Genomic DNA, 19,857 nt, shown 5'->3' with positions numbered 1-19,857 from the left:
CCATCTGCAGGGGTTGCACGCAATGGTTATCTGTGACCTGAACAATTTCTCCATTTAGAAAGGTTTCAAAGGATGCTAATTGCGTAAATAGCCATTAATTTCCTTTTAATGCTTATCACAGGGTTAAATCACACAGTTATCACATATCTGCTGCATGTATTTGAAGGCCTACGACCTTCACACAGACTTTGGTCATGGCTTATTTGAGTTTGCTGTGGTTAAAGACTGGCACAAACATCAAACGGGCCAATTATTAGAGGGTAAAAGAAAGAACTGCATTAGGCCTAATATATTAATTTTCACTGTAATGGTCATGTAATGTATTAAATGCTCCTCAAAAAATTTTTGTAAATGTGTATATATTCTTACTATGCATTTTAATCAGATAAATAAGTAAATAAATAGACAGGTTGACAAGAGAAATTTTAGGATATTATTTAAATAGACGAGTAGAAGATTATACAAGTCTCATTCACTAATATGTGAAATCAGGAATACAGATTTCCTGAAAGAACTCTGAACTGGAAATTCCTGGATTTTGCAATCCTTTGCTTTCATTTCCACCAGTTTTACCGGTTTGGTGAGATTGTATGATCTTGTTTATTGAGCTCAGGCTAAACAAGTGTGCATCAAAACTTAGGCATGCCACCATACAAAACAAACACTACATCCGGAAAAATGCTGACGCACATCCTTTCATCCAAACAGCACCTCTCTCAATTTTGCGCATTCAGTGTGAAACTGATCACAAACCCAGCAACTGTTACAAATGTGTGTCCTACATGCCTTGGAAATTCCTGTGGCACGAAATCCTTCTCTAAATCATCCCATCTGGTGTAACCATTACAAACCAAAAGGAAGAGCTCTCTGTGCAAATCCCTCTGCTTAGATACAAGTTTTTATAGAGTAAAACAGCTGTTTGGCACACACACTGAAACACTTGTGACTCAGAGCAGCTGTTCCAATGACAATAAGAAATCCTGCTTGTTTTTATGCTGACAGTGTCACCTGACTCCACCTTTCCCCTCATCGTCTTGATGACTTGTGTTGAGCTCTTTGCCTTCATCACAGCCCGTCCTGCTAATATACCGCATGGAAAAAAGGGTCTGCAGATGCTGTATCAAGATATGCGTACGCTGATGAAAGTAGTATCTCAAGAAAGGCATGGGGTAAGTACCAGTAAATGGTTTTCTAATTCATTTTAGGAGTAAATGTCCAATGCAGAATAACATTTACGTTTAGCTAAATAAACTTATTGTTTGTCTAATAAAATCCTTGACATTTTTCAGAATGAGATGAAAAACTTTGAGCAATCACTCACATCCCTGCCCTCACTGAACTACAGAAGAGCAGACCTGAAAACACTCGAGGTAGAACATCCACATCTCTGCCTGTTTTTCTTTACCATGTCTGTGTTTCAAGCATCTAGACTTTCTTTTTGACAAAATATTTTTATGACTAAGATCCAAAATTGTGACCAGACTGTTCACTGATAACCCCAAAATAAAGTTTATCTTCTCCAAACCAAAAGGCCAGACTGGAACAAAAATACCAAGAAATTTATACAAGTGCCACAAGTTTGATAAGATAGAACGATAGAACAATGAAAAGATAGATAGAACGATAGAATGATAGAACGATAGATAGAACGATAGATTGATAGATCGATAGACAGATAGAATTAAATGTGAATAGTGTGTAACCTCGGAGTCTGGCTCCTTCTGACCCACAGGTGAACAGTACATTAGGACAGCTGTACTCTGGCCTTAAATCCTTCAAGTTCCATCTTGACTGGATCCAGCAAAAACAAGAAGAAATGGGGAGTGATTATTCTAAGACAAAGAAACTCGCTCATCGTATCCAAGTCATCAGCCACATGGTGCTCATACAGGTAAGAACCATTGAACTCAACTACAGGAGGAAATCAAACAATATTTAAATATCTTAAAAGCTGTTAAAATGGATGTAATAAATTTGTCATGATGCTTTATCAAATAAACCAGACCTATAGTAAGATACATGCTAAAGCAAGAAAGTGAAAGACTTATTTTGCACCAAAAATTCTATTCCGTTTTAAATAATTGCTGTTCTTTTGAATTTTCTATTCATCATTTCTGAAAATAAAGTATCACGGTTTACACAACGAACACAGACAGACAGAAAGACAGACAGATAACTTTTTACTGAAAAAATATTTGATTTAAACATTCAAATGCCAAAACTTATTACAAAATGTACTTCAAGTAGCAAGAAAATACATTTCAGTTTTAAAATATATTATATTTAAAATAGAATTTATATATATACTATATTATATATATATTTGACAATATAAATGTATTTAGATTACAAATATTTAAAAATGGCCCAAATATATGAGGGTATGAAAACTATATATGAGGAAAATAAAAAAACAATTAAATATATTTTGAAATTTAAATTAGCAATATATTGAAATTTTTTAATCTGTTTAATAATAGATGGGAACGCACGGAATAGATTATTCTTTTAACAGAAATCTTCTAAACCTTCTTACAGATTGGGACGACACCCTCTGAGCTGGTCTACCCTTCCCTGTCGCCTTTGAACACAGCTTGGAACGTGTACCAGGCCAATGTGGAGATTCTTGACAAACTGTACTACTTTTGCAACTGGTACACTAGAGCACTGGGAGACCTGAAACACAGACAACAGTGATCAACACCATCATATGACACCAGTAGCCCTCAGCTTATCTCCATGATGCCTGACTTGCCTTAATGTTTGATAGGATGGAATGAACGTTCCAGCCTTTGTAAGTCATCCTCCATTTTGACAGTGTTCTCCGGTTAACGTTTCCTATGTATGCATGTTGTTTTTATTTTATTAATTATTGATTAAGTTATGTATTTAATATTTATTGAACAGTTATTTGTTTACAATGAAGGATTTTTTATATATAGAGTGAATGAGAAAATAGCACTTTATAAAAAATATTAAGTGTATTATTTCAATAAGTGAGTTTGAATGCAAAAATCAGCTGCAGGCAGTTGCTAATAATGACCAATAGGTGTCGCTTACAACCCTTTTACTGTGGTTAATGTGGCGTATAATTAAATGGGCACTCTTATTTATTTCTCTATTTTTAAGGTCAGTAATTTCGCCAACAAATCCTGAATCAACATCCTAGTTGAACAACATAACTTAAAATTTGAATTATTCAGTTAAGACTTTAGGTACGGTTGGCACTTAAACAAAACGGTGGTTAAAGCAACTCTATGCATGTGTTTGTTTGTTTTTTAACCTTGAAATATCAGTTTCATAATCATTCTGACAGTACACTTACTTATAAGACGAATGACTTCTGTGTCTTTCTCATGCTCTCCACTGTTCTGCGTGTATGTTATGGTAAGCGGGTACAAAATTCCGCAAAAAAGGCGGATTGCTTTACGGCAGCAACAAATGCACTGCTGTCCGCTGTAATTACGACAGTGAGTTCCACTCATTTAACTGTAGGGGGCTCTAAGATCACAAAAATACCAAAACTACATACAGTTGTTTTAAAGGGGTGATATGATGCTGCTAAAAAGAACCTTATGTTGTGTATTTGGTGTAATGAAATGTGTTTATGCGGTTTAAAGTAAAAAAAAAAAAAAAACACATTTTCCACATACTGTACATTATTGTTTCTCCTCTATGCCCCGCCTTTTTGAAACGCGTCGATTTTTACAAAGTTCATCGGTTTGAAAAAGCGAGGTGTGCTGTGATTGGCCAGCTATCCCATATATATATATATATATATATATATATATATATACATACATACACAGTATGTGTGTGAGTGTATGAAGTCCTATTTAGTTATAGAAGAGCTTAAAGTAAGGTTTTATGAAGTTTATCAACACAAAGTTTATAAAGTGCAAAACACAAAGACAGACTACATTTGTAACTAATTATTTATTACCTTTTACAAAGCACATACCTGAAAGGGTTTTTAGAGCATGTTATGTAATTCAGCAATTTACAACATTCACAACTAATCCCAAATAACTTAGATGTGCTGCCCAAATCGCTGTTCTTGACAAGGGGTTAACCACACACAACTTCTGGTGAGCTGTCTGTCCTCACACAACTGATGCCCAACAGGTGCACCTTATCCCTCTTATACAACACTGTCCCACATCATCCTGAACTGCTGCTTTAATAAAGAGTGTAACCTTTCTGCTTTTGGGACACCAAAGCATACACAGACTAAAAAAAAAATACTGAAAACTACATCCAGTTCAAATACAAATTAGGCATTACATTCAATCATGCTACATGAATAAATGTTGATCAGTTACCAATACTATTACTGAACAGAACACTTAATCCTATGAAGCTCAGCTGAATAGCACAGCTGTCCGAGGACAGTTAAGATGTTGACAATAGCCAATCCTCAGAACTGAGGCCCAAATCACCCTTTTGCTGTAGCAACCTTATAATAGTATGCAGTGACAGATCCCAGCAGTATATCTTTGATCCAGCCAGATCCTGTTTACTTTAAACATGGTATTTTGTGGTATTTGACAGCTGAAACCTTGTTTGACATGCCCCAAAAAGGTAGAAAACAACAACAAAAAGCATGGGATCTATGCCAAATAAGACTTTTTGCATCTAATAACGTCTAATTTAGTGTCTTTGAAACAAAGTGGAAAACGAGGCATGCAAATTCTCCCTCAAATTACATTAGCTGTTGAATGTTTGGCACGTCCATCTGCAACCCTGACATCCTAGTTTTGCTTCTTACAGACTGCCACAAGACTTCTGGATGAGCTCTGTCACTTAACGGCTCAGTCTCTAAAATCATTGGAGCCTTTAGATCACTTCCAAGTTATTAAACTTCTTGGAGAGGGTTCATATGGAAAAGTCAAATTAGCAGTGCACAAAAAGAGTGGTAAGTTATGTTGCTTTGTCTTTCTCTCTTCTGATCTTATCCATGCTAGATCGCATTTCTGGGAATTGTGCTAGATTATTGCATACTGCTTCCTTCTTCCTTTCCCTTTGACAATATCTCCATTATTCCTCCAAATCTTCATGGAATCTAGGAACCTCAATGGCCCTTAAATTCTTTCTGCGAGACGACACATCTCTACTGTCCTTTCTGAGGGAATATAACCTGTCTTTGGTCTTCTGTACCCACCCCTCACTTACCTCAGCTTTAGGCATCGCATTCTCCACTCCTACTCACTATGTGTTCGCCCAGCAACCTTGCCTTTATGGCAACCTATATGATGTCATCGTTCCTGAGGTTGGTAAAAGTTTGACATCAGTTTCATGCTTCTTAATGATGACTGCTCCTTGAGGACTAATGTCCTGCAGAGTTTAGCTCCAGTCTGCCCCAATACACTTGCATGGATGTTTCTAGTAATACTGAAGACCTTGATTAGCTGGATCAGGTGTGTTTAATTGGGATCAAAGCTAAACGCTGCAGGATATTGGCCCTCAAGAAACAGGATTACACACCCCAGGTTTGAATCAGTGGCTTCTGAGCCTGTACCCCATTATTGCAAATTTTGAATGTCTCCTTAAACAAATACACCCGATTCAACTCATCAGATCATTAGTAGAGACTCCAAGATCTGAAATTGTTGGGTTAGATCAGAGTTAGGCAAGTTCGGTCCTAGAGAGCTGCTGTCCTGCAGAGTTTAGCTCCAACCTTTGATCAAACTTACCTGCTTGTAATTGATCCTGAAGACCTTGATTAGCTTGTTCAGGTGTGTTTGATTAAGGTTGGAGCTAAACTCTGCAGGGAAAAGTGGACCTCAAGGGCCAGAGTTGAAAACCGCAGCTATAGGCTCTCTAGGACCGAAATTGCCTACGAGTGTTAGATTATGGAAACACAAAATGCGTACAGTTGGGTACCAGGGTTGGGATAAGGTGACCCGACGTGCCACTTTCCGGGGACACATTCAGCACAGGATTCTAAATTGCCTAAAATAACCAGGTGTTGGTTGTTTGCACTGTGGGAAGTGGCACGTCTGGTCACCTTAGGTTGGGAATCACTGGTTTAGCTCAAATTAACAATGAAAGAACACAAAATTGTATTGTAAATAATAGGTACAATAGTTGTTTTGCAATGACAGGTTGATGCAAGCTCAGTAAATTGATTAGTGCTTAAATCAGTGTTGTCTAGTCCTGATCCTGGAGGGCCACAATCTTACAGAGTTAAGTCCTAATAAAACACATCCCAACCAGCTAAACAAGGTCTTTAGAATTACTAGAAACTTTCAGACAAGTGTGTTGGGGCAGGTTGGAGCCAAACTCCAGGCACTCCAGGAGCAGGACTGGACACCCCTGGCATAAACTGATTTCTTCATCGCAGGTTGGTCTTGAAGAGAGCCGTGCCCAGGGAGTGGCTTCCCAGATCAGCGGTGCCCTCTCTCATCTTCATTCCCATAGCTTTGTCCATCGTGATGTCAAGCCAGAAAACATCTTTCTTTGTGACCGTGAGTGTCGTTGGGTCAAACTTGGTGATTTTGGCATGGTGAAGGCTAAAGGCACCAGGGTACCATTAGTGTGGTACGGCACCCCTTACTGTACACCTGAGGCTGAGATGGCAAGGAAGAATGAAAAGAACTATTTGGGCAACTTGGGGGTGGACAACAATGGGAACAAGCAAAAAGGGGACTCTGGAAAGACTCACAGGGTGTTGGTTTCTGTAGATCCCACTACAGACAGCTGGGCATTAGGCATTCTAATCTATGCCATGCTCATGGGGAGCCTTCCATGGTCTGAGACAGTTTCAGACAACACTGCATATAAAAGCTATCTACAATGGACTAATTGGGAAGGTTCAGCATCACAGGAGAGAGGATCAGATCAGCCTGAAAACGTCCACCATATGGCACCACAGTTTGCGGCGTTCACTCCTCTTGCGGCTTGTCTTCTTAGGTCCCTGCTCCACCCACAGTTCCGGCTTCGTGGCAGACCAGATGAGGTGGAAAGATATCTGGGAGGAGCCTGGTTATTGAACAAGGATGTCAGTGGGTGATGCATCAAAGTTAAGGAGATCAGTAGTTTGTCGTCATCTGGTCATTCTCTCCATGGTGGGAACAATGGTTATCACCTTTTAGAAGTAGTTCTGATGGTAGTTTTAATCATAAGCCTCCTGTGTATCCCACATATACACATTATTAGCTACGAGTTTGTTTTCCTAACTGACCACTATGGATCTTAGCTGTAAACACTAAGGGCCAGATTTACCAAACAGGGCAAATTAATGTGAGAGCAGAATCCCATAAAAGTACAGATGGGAGTGGAAGGCTCTGCGGTTGATCTACTGACAATGCCATTGGTCTTAGTAGATCTACTCACTACCAAGAGCAGCGCAAATTACCGTCTGATTTAAGACATGCTTTTTGGGGCATTAAATTATGGCACAAATACCAGTACTTGACTAGCACCAACCTTAGTAAATAGCGTTGGGTGATTCACTTAAATACTCTCATCTCATAAATTTTACGGCTAAATGGGAAACTCCTACAAATGCAATATGGTCAGTTTCAAAAATACCTGTTCACTGCGTGCCTTTAGTAAATCCTGAACATAGTTTTTTAACGGCAAAATAGGGTGTGTGCTGGTAAGCTTTTAGTAAATCTGGCCCTAAAGGTTTCAGAATACCTCAGAAGAGTTGGTAAGGGTTATATAATTGAAAAGGGGCACAAAAAATGTTTCTGAAAATTTGGGCCTCCATCCACAATCCAGCAACATTACTACACTCCAAAACAATGTGCAAAACAAAGATCGGTGTAACACTATATTATGAAATCCGTACCAATAATATTAGTGACAGCTAAAGATCTGCAGGCATCTTAATAATATCTGTGCTTATAAGTCTAAATAAATATTGCTGCCATCTCCACTTTCTAAATTCCAAATGGACTTCTTGGAGAGAAAAAAAAAAGCAGCAAGGCGGGACTTGATTTTGTTCATCTGGAATTGGTTGGATCGTTGTTTGCTAATTGCTGCAATCTCAAGTGAGTGACAGGTTGTTGGATGGGATAGATTACTGCCTTAGTGCTGGTGCACAAATCAGAGAAAATATGTTGTTGTGAGAGCAAGTTGTTGTTTTTGATCTTATCTATGCACAATCAGCTTGTAACACTCCAAAGAGAAAGGAAAACTTGAAATCGCATTATATGACCCCTTTAAAGATTACGAGGGCACATTTATAATAAATGTATTTTATGTGGACCTCCCGCATGCATAATAAAGCAGGATTTCCCATCTGGGGAATCTTGATCCCCTAGGTGTCCATGGTGGAAATGCTGGGAACTTGTGATAGAAATGACAGAAATGTTAATGTCAAACTGATCAAAATAAAGGATTCAAAATTTCAGTTTGCTCTGGTCTAATATACAAAAATGAATCTATTTTCACCAACATTTTGAACTGTAACTATTTGTTTAAATACATGTTTTTATATTTGCTTAACGTCATAAAAGTTTGGAATGTTCACTCCTGTCTTAAAATCATATTTATGCTTTTAACAACCTACAGCATGCTCATGAAATGTAATCTTCACGTGGATCACTTTTGAGCGTAAGCGTAAGGAGCACATCTCTCAAGTTTCAGCAGAAGACATGCAGACACATTCAAACACTCACACACTACGTGTCCTAGATTTAAAAATAACCCCCAGACCATTAATAAAACTCTTTCAGCCATCATCACCTCTGTCAGATGCACACTTGAAATCACATACACATGCATGGGTAAACACACACAGTCTTCACCGATCTTTAAGTGTCTCACACTTCTGCATTCAAACCTGTCCCTCCATTCATCAACACTGTACACACATACACACACACACAAAGTGAGAAGTTACATGTAACGGATAGGTCTTTGGCTTATGTTCAGACTCCTTCAAATGATCCAACATTGTAAATTATGGAGTAAATAAGACAACCGTATTTGCAAAATACATAGAATTAAAATAATTGTGCATAAATCTGCATAAAGTCTGGAATATCAAATAAGAAAAAATAATATACCGTAAACAAATGAAGCCCACCTGACTTTCCAACAACAACAAAAAACTTGAAAAAAATGGAAAACTTTTAAAATGGCAAATATTTGCACAAGAAACTGAATTAATACAGTCTAGGCTGCTAAATTAAGACATCAAAAAACACGAGTGTCAGATTTTGCCCTTTCAATCTTAAGTTATTTAGGCACCTTGTTAAGAGATTAACAGCTGAAATAGCTCAATACATGAAGGGAGAAGATCCACGAAGATCATTTGACAGCCCTACTAAGTATTCCAGCCGCTATGACCTTTCATTTGATATACTACATTAAAACACATTTATGTGCAATTATGCAAGTGTGAAAGTATGCTGTCATCTTGCATATGTTAATTTGTAAGTAAATGTGCGTGAGAGAAATATCTGTCTATAAGTTTGATGAATTTATGGCACTGGAATGCCAGAAATATCAACTTTTTGTTTGTAAAGGTTATTCCTTACAGAAAATGTTCAGAAAATAAACCTCCTGAAGCTGCTGCAAGCCTCATATTGTGGAAGATCCTATGAAATTCCATTGGCTGAGACAACTTTAACTTTAGAGGAAATATTTAAGACTGATTAGCCTATGTATTTTAATTGCCATATAAAATTACCATTCATTGGATTACAGTTTTAGCAAACTACTAAATTGAATGTGATGCATTTTTTCATACATGAACCAATAATGAGATTGGTGTAATAGTACTAATAAATCGAATATGTATTAAACACACAATAACCAGGTTTATACATTTAACATTAATTATTTTATATATATATATATATATATATATATATATATATATATATATATATAGCTCACTACATGTTTGATCAGGCACTGAGGAAGGGAGATCGGCACTGGCCATCGGCAAAAGAGAGACAGTGAGTGTCCAATTTGCTAATAAATGCACCTTTTAAGCAGAACAAATATGTGTGTGTGAGAGAAAGATCAAGTCCACAATCTATCATTGAGACATGTTGACAGGGTGGTGCCAAATAACACACGTGTTCACACATCACTCACACATTCAGACTTCTGAATGAGGACCGATTCAAACGTGCAGCAACGAACAGCTGATCCCCAAACATGCTCCCGATTTATTAGCCAAGAACATTTCTTCGCAACTTTTCAAAACAAATTTTCACACTGTATCCTAACCTGCCACTACCACAATGAGAGACAGGACATTTTGTTCATCGTTTGGTTTCTAGTTCATTGCACTGAAGCCCTGGCCATTTTAAAATTCCACTGATCCAAAATCTCACTTCACATACAGTAATTAAACATTAAAGGGGTCATATGATGCTGCTAAAAAGAACATTATTTTGTGTATTTGGTGTAATGAAATGTGTTTATGCGGTTTAAAGTAAAAAAAAACACATTATTTTCCACATACTGTACATTATTGTTTCTCCTCTATGCCCCGCCTTTTTGAAACGCGTCGATTTTTACAAAGCTCATCGGTCTGAAAAGTGAGGTGTGCTCTGATTGGCCAGCTATCCAATGCGTTGTGATTGGCCGAATACCTCAAGCGTGAGACGGAAATGTTACGCCCCTAACATACTGTGATGCCGTGTCCCGGCCGGAGCGACGAGACAAAAACATTAAAACTAGGGCTGCACGTACGAGGAATTCGCTTTGCCATGATATACCCAGCGACTCTTCGAATAGGCCAACAGCACAACGGCGGCGAAAAATTCTTCAAACATAAAAATATTTTTTGTTTTGTTTTTTGTTTTCTTTTTTTTTCTCCTTTCCTTCTCCTCAATACTATACATGGCATCACCGTTTATTCAACTTTTATGGGTACACCCTTCATGTATATCAGACTTAAACCGATTACTCCTTGGTTATGGTAATGAATAAATCAATACTAAACATATGCAGCTGGAATGTAAAGGGCATTAAAAATCCAGTAAAAAGGAAAAAGATTCTAAACTATTTAAAAAAAGAACAAATTCATATTGCATTTCTGCAGGAGACGCACCTAACAGACAGTGAGCACATCAAATTAAAGAGAGACTGGGTGGGACAAGTATATGGCTCGTCATTCACCAGTAAAAGTAGGGGAGTTGTCATTCTTGTAAACAAATGCATACCACTATCAGATATTAATACATACTCCGATAAATCAGGACGGTTTATCCTGCTTAAAGCTACACTAGCTGGACAACCCATTACGCTTATGAATGTTTATATCCCCCCTATTCAATCGAACGAAATAATTACACTGGTTTTTTCTAAGTTCGCTGAATGGCAATGTGAACACAGTATAAATCGCTGGTGATTTTAACTGTACACTGCTACCAAAGCTGGATAAATCTCCACCATCTAATGATAGGCCTTCGAACAGAGCATTCTCTAGAGTCCATAAAACTGGAAGCAGAATAGACTATTTTTTCTCTCCCAAAACTTCACTTCAAAATGTAATAGATTGCAATATTGGGAATATTGTAATCCCGTTTTTCTCAGGTTAGGCCTATCCAACCAAATATTTAACCCAGCTTCTTGGAAATTCAAACCATGGCTCGTTCATGACCCAAAATTTGAATCTTTCCTCAAAGAGCAAGTTAAACTATTACTTATTGACAATAAAACCCCAGACGTGTCTCCCAATTTGCTTTGAGACACTGCAAAAGCTTACATTATGGGAATAATTATCTCCTATGTATCCAACCAGAAAAAAAAACAGCTGGCAAACCAGAGAAAATTAGAAATGATCCTCCATGATTTACAAACAAAATATAATACGCGCCCCTCAGATGTACTCCTGGCTGAGATAGAAACAGTAAAAACCTCTCTCGAAACAATTCTCACTAATAAAGCTGAAAAAGCTGTATTCTTTGCTAGACAGCGGATGTACGAATTCACTAACAAACCTAACAAATATCTAGCAAACTTACTGCGGAGCCGTTCTCAGGCGCAGGTCATATCCAGTATCAAAGATAAAGAAGGCAGGTGCCATCACGATAACAAAGCAATTAACAAAATTTTTAGGGCATTTTATAATAGGCTTTACACGTCCCAATCGGGCTTTTCTTCGGGTGATAATATGAATAAATTCCTTGCAAACTTAAATTTACGGGAATTAACTGAGGAGCAACGACAGACGTTAAACAAACCAATTGAACTCAGCGAAATTTAGAATTGTATTAACAGTCTCCCCAAAGGAAAAGCACCAGGGCCCAATGGGTTTACTGTGGAATTCCTTCAGAAATTTAAAATTGAGTTAGCGAGCTTAATGCATGAAATGATACAGTATTCATTTGATTCTAATAGGCTTCCTGGCTCCATGACAGAAGCCAGCATTTGTGTTTTTCTAAAAAAAGGCAAATGCCCTGAGTGCGGATCGTATCGCCCTATTTCTCTGCTTAATGTGGATACAAAGAAGCCATATGTGAGATGCCTTCCTATCTTGCCAATAACTCTTGCCTGGGAAATGCAGTTTAAAATTGTTCATCGTCTGCATGTGACTCCTGCCCAAAGACATAAAGTGAACCAAAAACTCTCCAACCTCTGCAATAAATGTAAAAGTCTAGAAGGAACCCTCATCCACTGTTTCTGGAGTTGCTCGAAAATACAACAATTCTGGACGGGCATCCTAAAGGAACTTGAGAAAATGTTTTGCTGCTCATTACAAATAGGACCAATGACTTGTTTGCTTGGCATGAGCCAGGAACTCCCGTCCAGATTCCAAGGGACCTACCTTCTTCAAATCTTCCTCCACTGTGCCCGCAAGTGCATACTTGTATGCTGGATAACAGACCAAGTTCCATCAATAGCACAGTGGATTAACACAATCAAAGGTCTTATTCCATACGAAGCTTTTTCAACAGCATTCAAAAAGCTTTTTCTTCTTGTAATAATGTATTTGGTAATACTGTATTTTAATGTTTATTTTGCAGAGAATTCAAATGAATGGCCACCTGGGCAATTTATATTAGCTCGGATGTGTCAACTATGTTTAAACCCTGTAAATGTCAAAAAGCTTCAATAAAAAAAAATAAATAAATAAAAAAAAACAATACTACAGTGAGAATAAAAGTTACGCCTTCTTTCTTTGCGTGAACATTTGGGCGGCGTTATGCAAATCTTCCCACATAGTGAGGTAGATATGTGGGGGCGTTAGAACGAGCCGTTTTAGGTAGGTGTGGCTGACTCTGAACTTTTATAAAGAATATCTCTTTGGATTTGAGACTTTAGTCTTTGCAACTTTACAGATCTTCTTTATGCACCAAGAGCTTGTAACACTCCAAAGAGAAAGGAAAAATTGAAACCGCATCATATGACCCCTTTAAAAGTAATAGCTTCCCTAATAATTAAAATTCTATCATTGTTGCTCATTCTCATGTTGTTCCAAAGTGATCAGAAAGTTTGAATAATGTATAGGCCACTCTTTTCCATACAATAAATGTGTAATCATGCAATGTATTCCAAGTGTTCTAAAGCCATATGATGGTTTTGTATAAAAACCAGACCAAATTGTTAGTCATTATTCACTTATTTCAGTTTTGTTCAATACATTAAATGTTATTTCCATTAATTAAAATTAATTGCACAAAAATTTCCTCCAACTAAATATTGTTCATTACAGACTGGTGTATTATAATGTTTATATTGCTTTTAGTTCATTTCTTTTTATTAATTACACCAATGTATGATAATCCATACTCACTTATTTCAAAAAGAAATTGAGTACAACCATCTTAATCTGGTGAAAGTGTATACAGCAGTTGAGAAAAATTAGGTACCTAGTAACTAATAAGTGTCCCCAGTCTTGGTGCACTCATAAATTGTATATGACAATCATCAACTGAAGCAGGATCCAATTGCACGGTTAAAAATCTCAAAACCCATTAATAGATGTCCTAGTTCAAAGCTCAAAAGCAATCCAATTAATTATCTAAACCATAACCCACTGAAAAGAGTCAAGGGTACAGGCAAACATTTGCAAGAATGAAAAACTAAGCCAAATAGAATGATGTTGTGAAAAAAAAACTAGCAAGATCACACAGATTAAGGGAACTACAAAGGGTATTAACAGGTCATTACTCACAACAGACAAGAAGCAGGTGTGCATGTTTTATGAAAATACTCAGCACTAGTGTGACAGAGACGTTTGGTGGCCAAACTGAGAAGTACAGGCTGATGGTAGTTCTTGCGCAACCAATCAAAGCAGCTTAGAAAAGTCAGGAAGATGTTATCTAGCTAGATATAGGCTAATGAACGGAAACAGATGTGAGACCCAGCTGCATGGCCTAAGGTCATCTGCTGAAAATCCATCTTAAGCTAGTGACAGTGTTTAGCTGGTTTCTAGCTGGTCCAACCTGGCCATTAAACTGGGAACTTATTTGTTGCTGGTCCAAGATGGTCTAGCACATGACTAATAAGCATCTTAGACCAGCTACCATGGTCCACAGCATTTACCATCTTAAACTGGATTTTGCAGCACAAACTGATAAACACAAATATCAGGTGACATGAGACAGATTAACGAGCATTTGTGGTGATTATATTTACTTTCCAAATCTAGTAGTTTTCACAAATTCAGTGGCATTCACTAAGTAAATAAAAAGCCAATCTCGGTTATGATTTTTTACATTTATATTATATGAAGATTTTAACACATTACTGTTAACACAAAATTTAAGAGCTAAAAAAGCTAAGAGGGTTCACTCACCTCTACTACTCGTTTCAATGCTAAAACCATTTCGTGAACATATGAAATATTTACTTGTACCATATAATGCATATAATGTTATTTGATATTGAATAAATTTGAGACACTAAATCCCTCCACAAACTCTTGCATGCGAATTAGTCAAATGTGAATGCTAGTCAGCTAAAAGAATTGTATATGTCAAGGTAACCATGCTGTCTGCCTACAATAAAATTAGTATTCGGTTATTGTTACTACTTTAAGACCATGATAGAATCAAGAGTAGAATATTTATTTCATGACAGCGTGATACTGTAGTAAGTGTGGTATTTTGGCGGAACACTATTAACATACTAATAATTTTTTACATTTTGTAAGGGTAACAAAACAGAAAAATTACCTGTCGTACTTTGGGGTCAAGGGGCTTGATATCCAGTAATAGCCAAAAAGGAAATCATACATTTAATATAGCAAATTCTAATGCAAACTTTCGTTCTCCATAACAGCAATGTGATTGCATTCGTTTCCATAAGCTAAGTTACGTATAAAGCATTGTAGCACTTAAATATTTTTTATAGACTGCAAGGGCAAATGCTAATATTTTTGAGAATCATATTCCACAGATTTTATATTACTTAAAATAATCACATTTGAAGCAATGTGTGTCGTAGTTCTTTTGTATATTTTATTTTTGTTTAACACGTAAATGACTCTGTTAGTCAAGTAAATGACAATATGGATATGTAATGAATATCTAGACATAATCCCTTTATTTGAGGGACATAGTTTTTCTACATTGTGGCCTTCAGTCAGTATTTTTGAATATTTATACTGTACAGGTTTTATATATTCTTATGACATACAAGATGTTAAGCTCTTAACATATCCAGGCCTCACTTAAATTCTACACTTTCAAACAAAATGTCTGCCTTTTTTTAAACACTCAAACACATATATTCACTCCTCCAAAACCTAAGACAAACATACAGGTCATGACAACCAAATGGACACATCCAACACCTTGTGGACAAATGTAAAGATACTGAAACAATCTTCAAAACATTACCATAAAGTTTTATATATAACACCCATGGGATGTTCCTCTCTTTTATACAGTCTTTTTCATAATTTCATTTGGTTGATTCTAACAGAATTCCTAATAGCCTATTTCTCGCCTCTGTGCTCTGCTAAGATTAGCAGCATGACATACAGCTTGCCTCTAATTTTCCATACAATTATGCAGTATCTTTTAATTGCAGTAGTTTTGATGGAGGAATGGGAACAATAATGGAATGAAGGAGGATAAAACTTTTTCAGAACTGGACCCAGTTCCCAGAAGAGGGTTCTTGGCATGGTGCTGGAGGAGGAACAGAGCTGAAAGAAAGGAAGGAAGGAAGGAAAGCAAGAAAGAACATTTACATGCTTATACAGGTAGTGGTCTAAGACCAGTTTAATGAAAATATTTAGTGACCAGTATTAATATCTGAATACTTATTCAATGGTCAAGAATCAAGGTCACTAATCATGTTACCTTGCAGAGCTAGAGAAGTCACCCCACAGGTCAGAGCTGGGGTTTGACTGAACCACTGTATTAGAGTTACTGCTGTCCAGTTCTAATAAACATCCTAAAAGTAGAAGAAGCAAGTGAGGTCAAGAAAAGAATAGAAAAATAAAAGTAGTATGTAATTAAAATTATTTTTGTATGAACAATGATATCTGTAAAATTTAGTTGTGTCTGTCTTTATGTGCCCGTGCATTTAGAGTGGGCTGACATATAAAGGAATAGCTCAACCAAAAATGAAAACTGGCTGAATGCGTCACCCTCAAGCCTTCCAAGATGCACTGTAGATGAGCTCCTTACTTTATTGGAACAGATTTGGAGAAATTTAGCAAAGAAAAAGTCCATCCCCTGTTGTCCTCTCACATCTAACCCCCATAACATATTTATTAAGAACTTTTTTCTCTTTTGTAGAAGGGTCTGTGCAAATTTCCTAATTCAAACAAGACTGCTTTATCATTGGAGAAAGCAATATTATGGATAGAGGAGTCATATTTTAGACAGAAGTTAAAAACTTTTAATGATTAATATTTTTTTCTTATAAACACTGCTGTTCACTTTACAAGATGTTAATTGGTGGACTGGAGTTGTGTGAATTACTTGTGGATTATTGTGATGTTTTTATCAGCTGTTTGGACTCTCATTCTGACGGCACCCATTCACTGCAGAGGAACCATTGGTGAGCAAGTGATGTAATGCTGAATTTCTACCTTATCTGTTTCGATGAAAGATTTAGTTTATATTTAAGCAGTAATGACGTCAAATGATGTACCTGTTTGTGCTCCTCCTGATGGCTGTACTGTGTTGTGATTGGACGAAGGAGGAGGGGCTATCTTTCCTCCTGGAGGTGGAGGGAGGAGCCCAAAGCCTCCTGAGCTCTGAGGGCGTGGCTTGTCCCTCTTTTTACCTTGCTAAATACAAAGAAACATTTCTCTAATTTAACACAAACTCATGTTTATTTATGATATGAGGGCATGAAAAATCACTATATATTCTTATGAAAATGTAGTGATGCAAGACTATAAGGCCATAATCTGAATTTTTTTAATCCAATTCCAAAAGTAGTTTTTAGCTGTTTTGTGCTTTAGTTTTGTTTTACCCCGATATTCAGTGTGATGGTCTGTCCCTCTTTGAAGCCTAGATCCAGTTTAGGTCCCGAGTCTGCAGCCTGAGAACTTTTGATTTCATTCTCCTGTTTCACCCACCTTACAGAAAAAGAGAAGGAAAGATTAAGGAATAAAATAAATAAATAAAATACAAACTGCACAGTGTACACAAAACTAAAGGTTCTTTATTGGCATTGATGGTTCCATGAAGAACCTTTAACATCCATGGAAACGTTCCATTCCACAAAAGGTTCTTTATAGTGGAAAAATATTTTTTTTCCATTGTTCCATTTTTTCAACTGTTCTTTATGTTTCACACTTTCAAGAACTGTTCACTGAAAGGTTCTTTGGGGAACGAAAAATGGTTCTTCTAAGGCATCATTGCAAAAAAAAACAAAAACCTTTTGGAACCTTTTTTAAAGAGTGTACATAATAACACTGCTTATTATGCCCCAAAGAAATGAACTAAAAACAACCATCAGCATCCAAGATGTCACTACAAATACAAAAGCATTACCAGTCATTAACATTCACATGAATTTTGATGGAAACTTACTTGAAATGATCCTGCAGGGTGACATTGAAGTCAAAGGCATCACCTCTGTCTCCAAACCCAACACCAATGAATGCACACCGACCTAAAATACAGGCAGCAAGGATATTGCATGTCTAAACTGTAACACACAACAGTGAAGTATAACTTATTTGCAAGACATTCTATTATGGCAGGGTATGTAAAACAAGGTCAGTTTACAGATAATATACACTAACCATTGTCATCCTGTATTCGGAGAACAAAATAGCGACTGGAATCACTGACTGTCTCCATTGCAATGCCAGGGTATTCATTTACCGGCGCTTGGGCAAACAGCTCACCTGAGGGCAATCATAGAAAAAGGACAACTAGGAGCTTCTTTTGCTGCACAGATGTCTCTGAGAGTCATCCAATCAAACATTCGGGTCTTTTTTTTTTTCTAACCTGAGACTTTGTCCTCCAATTTGATATAAGCCACCTTCCCCTTTGCTGTAATGCGCATACGGCCTGTCCAGTCAGGAGTGTCTAGCTTCCAGTCAGCCGCCCTGCCATTATCACAGCAGAAATGTCATTTCAGGTCCATTAAATGAAAATGGTCTTCACAAATTTTTAAAATGGAAATATCTTTTGGATGAGCTTAACAACAAAAATAAGACCAATTATTTTCTGGTGTAGTGAAACACTTTGATACATCACAGCAATGAGTACAGGAAAAAAAAGTGATTGTCACAAAAATCATTTGAATTTGAATATTCATACCTGTTTTCCAAATGCATGTTATGGATCTTATTGTAAATGATTCACACGGGTTTCTTTCTTTTTTTATTCTGAACATGTAGTTTGAATTAAAATGTCATAACTGGAAAGGGATTAAATGGTTTCTATTCCCACTGTCTTCTGGTCATTTTCACCTGAAGACACTGACCAGAAGATGACTGGTGAAAATAACCAGAAGACAGTGGGAACAACAGACATTTAACATCTTTCGACAGTTTATGGCAAATCCAGCAATATTATTTCAATTTTCAGAACTGACACAAGCCTTCAAGCTCCTCATGAAGGAATACAAGTGGGATTTCTCCTCTAAAATGTGTGCCAGTGAAGTATAACATTCTCTGTGGGCAAGAGTTTTTAGGACTAATTATACACCATATAAACTGGACCACATATACGACCCTGAAAACACACATCTCACACCAACACAACAACATATTATATAACCAGAATAATACTACAAATCAAATGAGAGATGCTCTATGCACTTCAGCTGCATGAAAATAACATGAAAGTGTAATTAAATTTGTATTTGCTTATTCTACACCACTTCCTATTAATGTTGAGTCGTGAGCTCACAAACAGACCAAGCATCTGACATCACAAGATGTTTTTCTTTCTATCGTGATAAACCAATGATAAAACACTGTCTGCGCGGCATAACAGTGCGCATAACAATAATAAATTGCGATAAATTCATTATTTATTATCAAATGACTTTCGTAATAGGAGTGTGGTGCTGATACAGCTGCGGCAAAATGGTATTCCAAGATTATTTACAGAACAGACACAAGCCAAGGGCTCAGGCCCGCACAACCTATCATTCACCTGTATCCGCGATTCGACGCCCGCGGCGGGATGCGGTAAACATTTACATCTGGTTTCACGCACAGAATCGACTCGTATTCCACCTCGGACGCCATCTTGAACTGATTTCAATGGATGTGAGTAATATTTTTGTCTTCATCCAATTTGTTATTGCGGGCCAGCCGCTTCTACAGGCACTAGAGCGTCAGTGACGTCCGCGACGCCTCAGGCACAAGCTTGAGAATCACGCATCACGCGTCATCAGATCTGAGAATGTATGGATCGACTCATTGTTATGGAAACCAGGCTCGGTGCGTTAGCAACCATGATGTTGGGATTAGCGGATTTCTCATCGCCTGTTCGTGTCCCCCAAGCAGAAGATCTG

At 37.3% G+C, this 19,857-nt stretch overlaps 2 protein-coding genes across 3 annotated transcripts; one reads left to right on the top strand and one right to left on the bottom strand.

Annotated features, from left to right (window-relative positions):
* Positions 1–2,526: 2,526 nt before the first annotated feature.
* On the bottom strand, positions 2,527–19,726 carry LOC107693381 (adaptin ear-binding coat-associated protein 1-like). Of its 2 annotated transcripts, XM_016492743.1 has the most exons (8): positions 19,494–19,726; positions 18,336–18,436; positions 18,128–18,232; positions 17,913–17,994; positions 17,350–17,455; positions 17,023–17,161; positions 16,224–16,317; positions 15,360–16,066 (listed from the first exon to the last, which is right to left on the bottom strand). In XM_016492743.1, the coding sequence occupies exons 1-8, from the start codon at positions 19,586–19,588 to the stop codon at positions 16,006–16,008; spliced, it is 783 nt and encodes a 260-aa protein (XP_016348229.1). In that variant the 5' UTR covers positions 19,589–19,726; the 3' UTR covers positions 15,360–16,005. The 2 variants fall into 2 exon arrangements, with proteins under 2 accessions (XP_016348230.1, XP_016348229.1); XM_016492744.1 differs by lacking the exons at positions 15,360–16,066; positions 16,224–16,317 and adding an exon at positions 2,527–2,676.
* On the top strand, positions 3,337–8,094 carry LOC107693243 (serine/threonine-protein kinase SBK1-like). The gene is made up of 4 exons (XM_016492555.1): positions 3,337–3,387; positions 4,771–4,915; positions 5,067–5,269; positions 6,344–8,094. The coding sequence occupies exons 1-4, from the start codon at positions 3,337–3,339 to the stop codon at positions 7,010–7,012; spliced, it is 1,068 nt and encodes a 355-aa protein (XP_016348041.1). The 3' UTR covers positions 7,013–8,094.
* Positions 19,727–19,857: the final 131 nt, after the last annotated feature.

This window comes from Sinocyclocheilus anshuiensis, unplaced genomic scaffold, assembly GCF_001515605.1.
Source record: "Sinocyclocheilus anshuiensis isolate Anshui unplaced genomic scaffold, SAMN03320099.WGS_v1.1 scaffold566, whole genome shotgun sequence".
In the NCBI taxonomy this organism is placed as follows: domain Eukaryota; kingdom Metazoa; phylum Chordata; class Actinopteri; order Cypriniformes; family Cyprinidae; genus Sinocyclocheilus; species Sinocyclocheilus anshuiensis.
The sequence above is the reverse complement of the archived record's forward strand: the minus strand, read 5'-3'. Positions and strand labels throughout refer to the sequence as shown.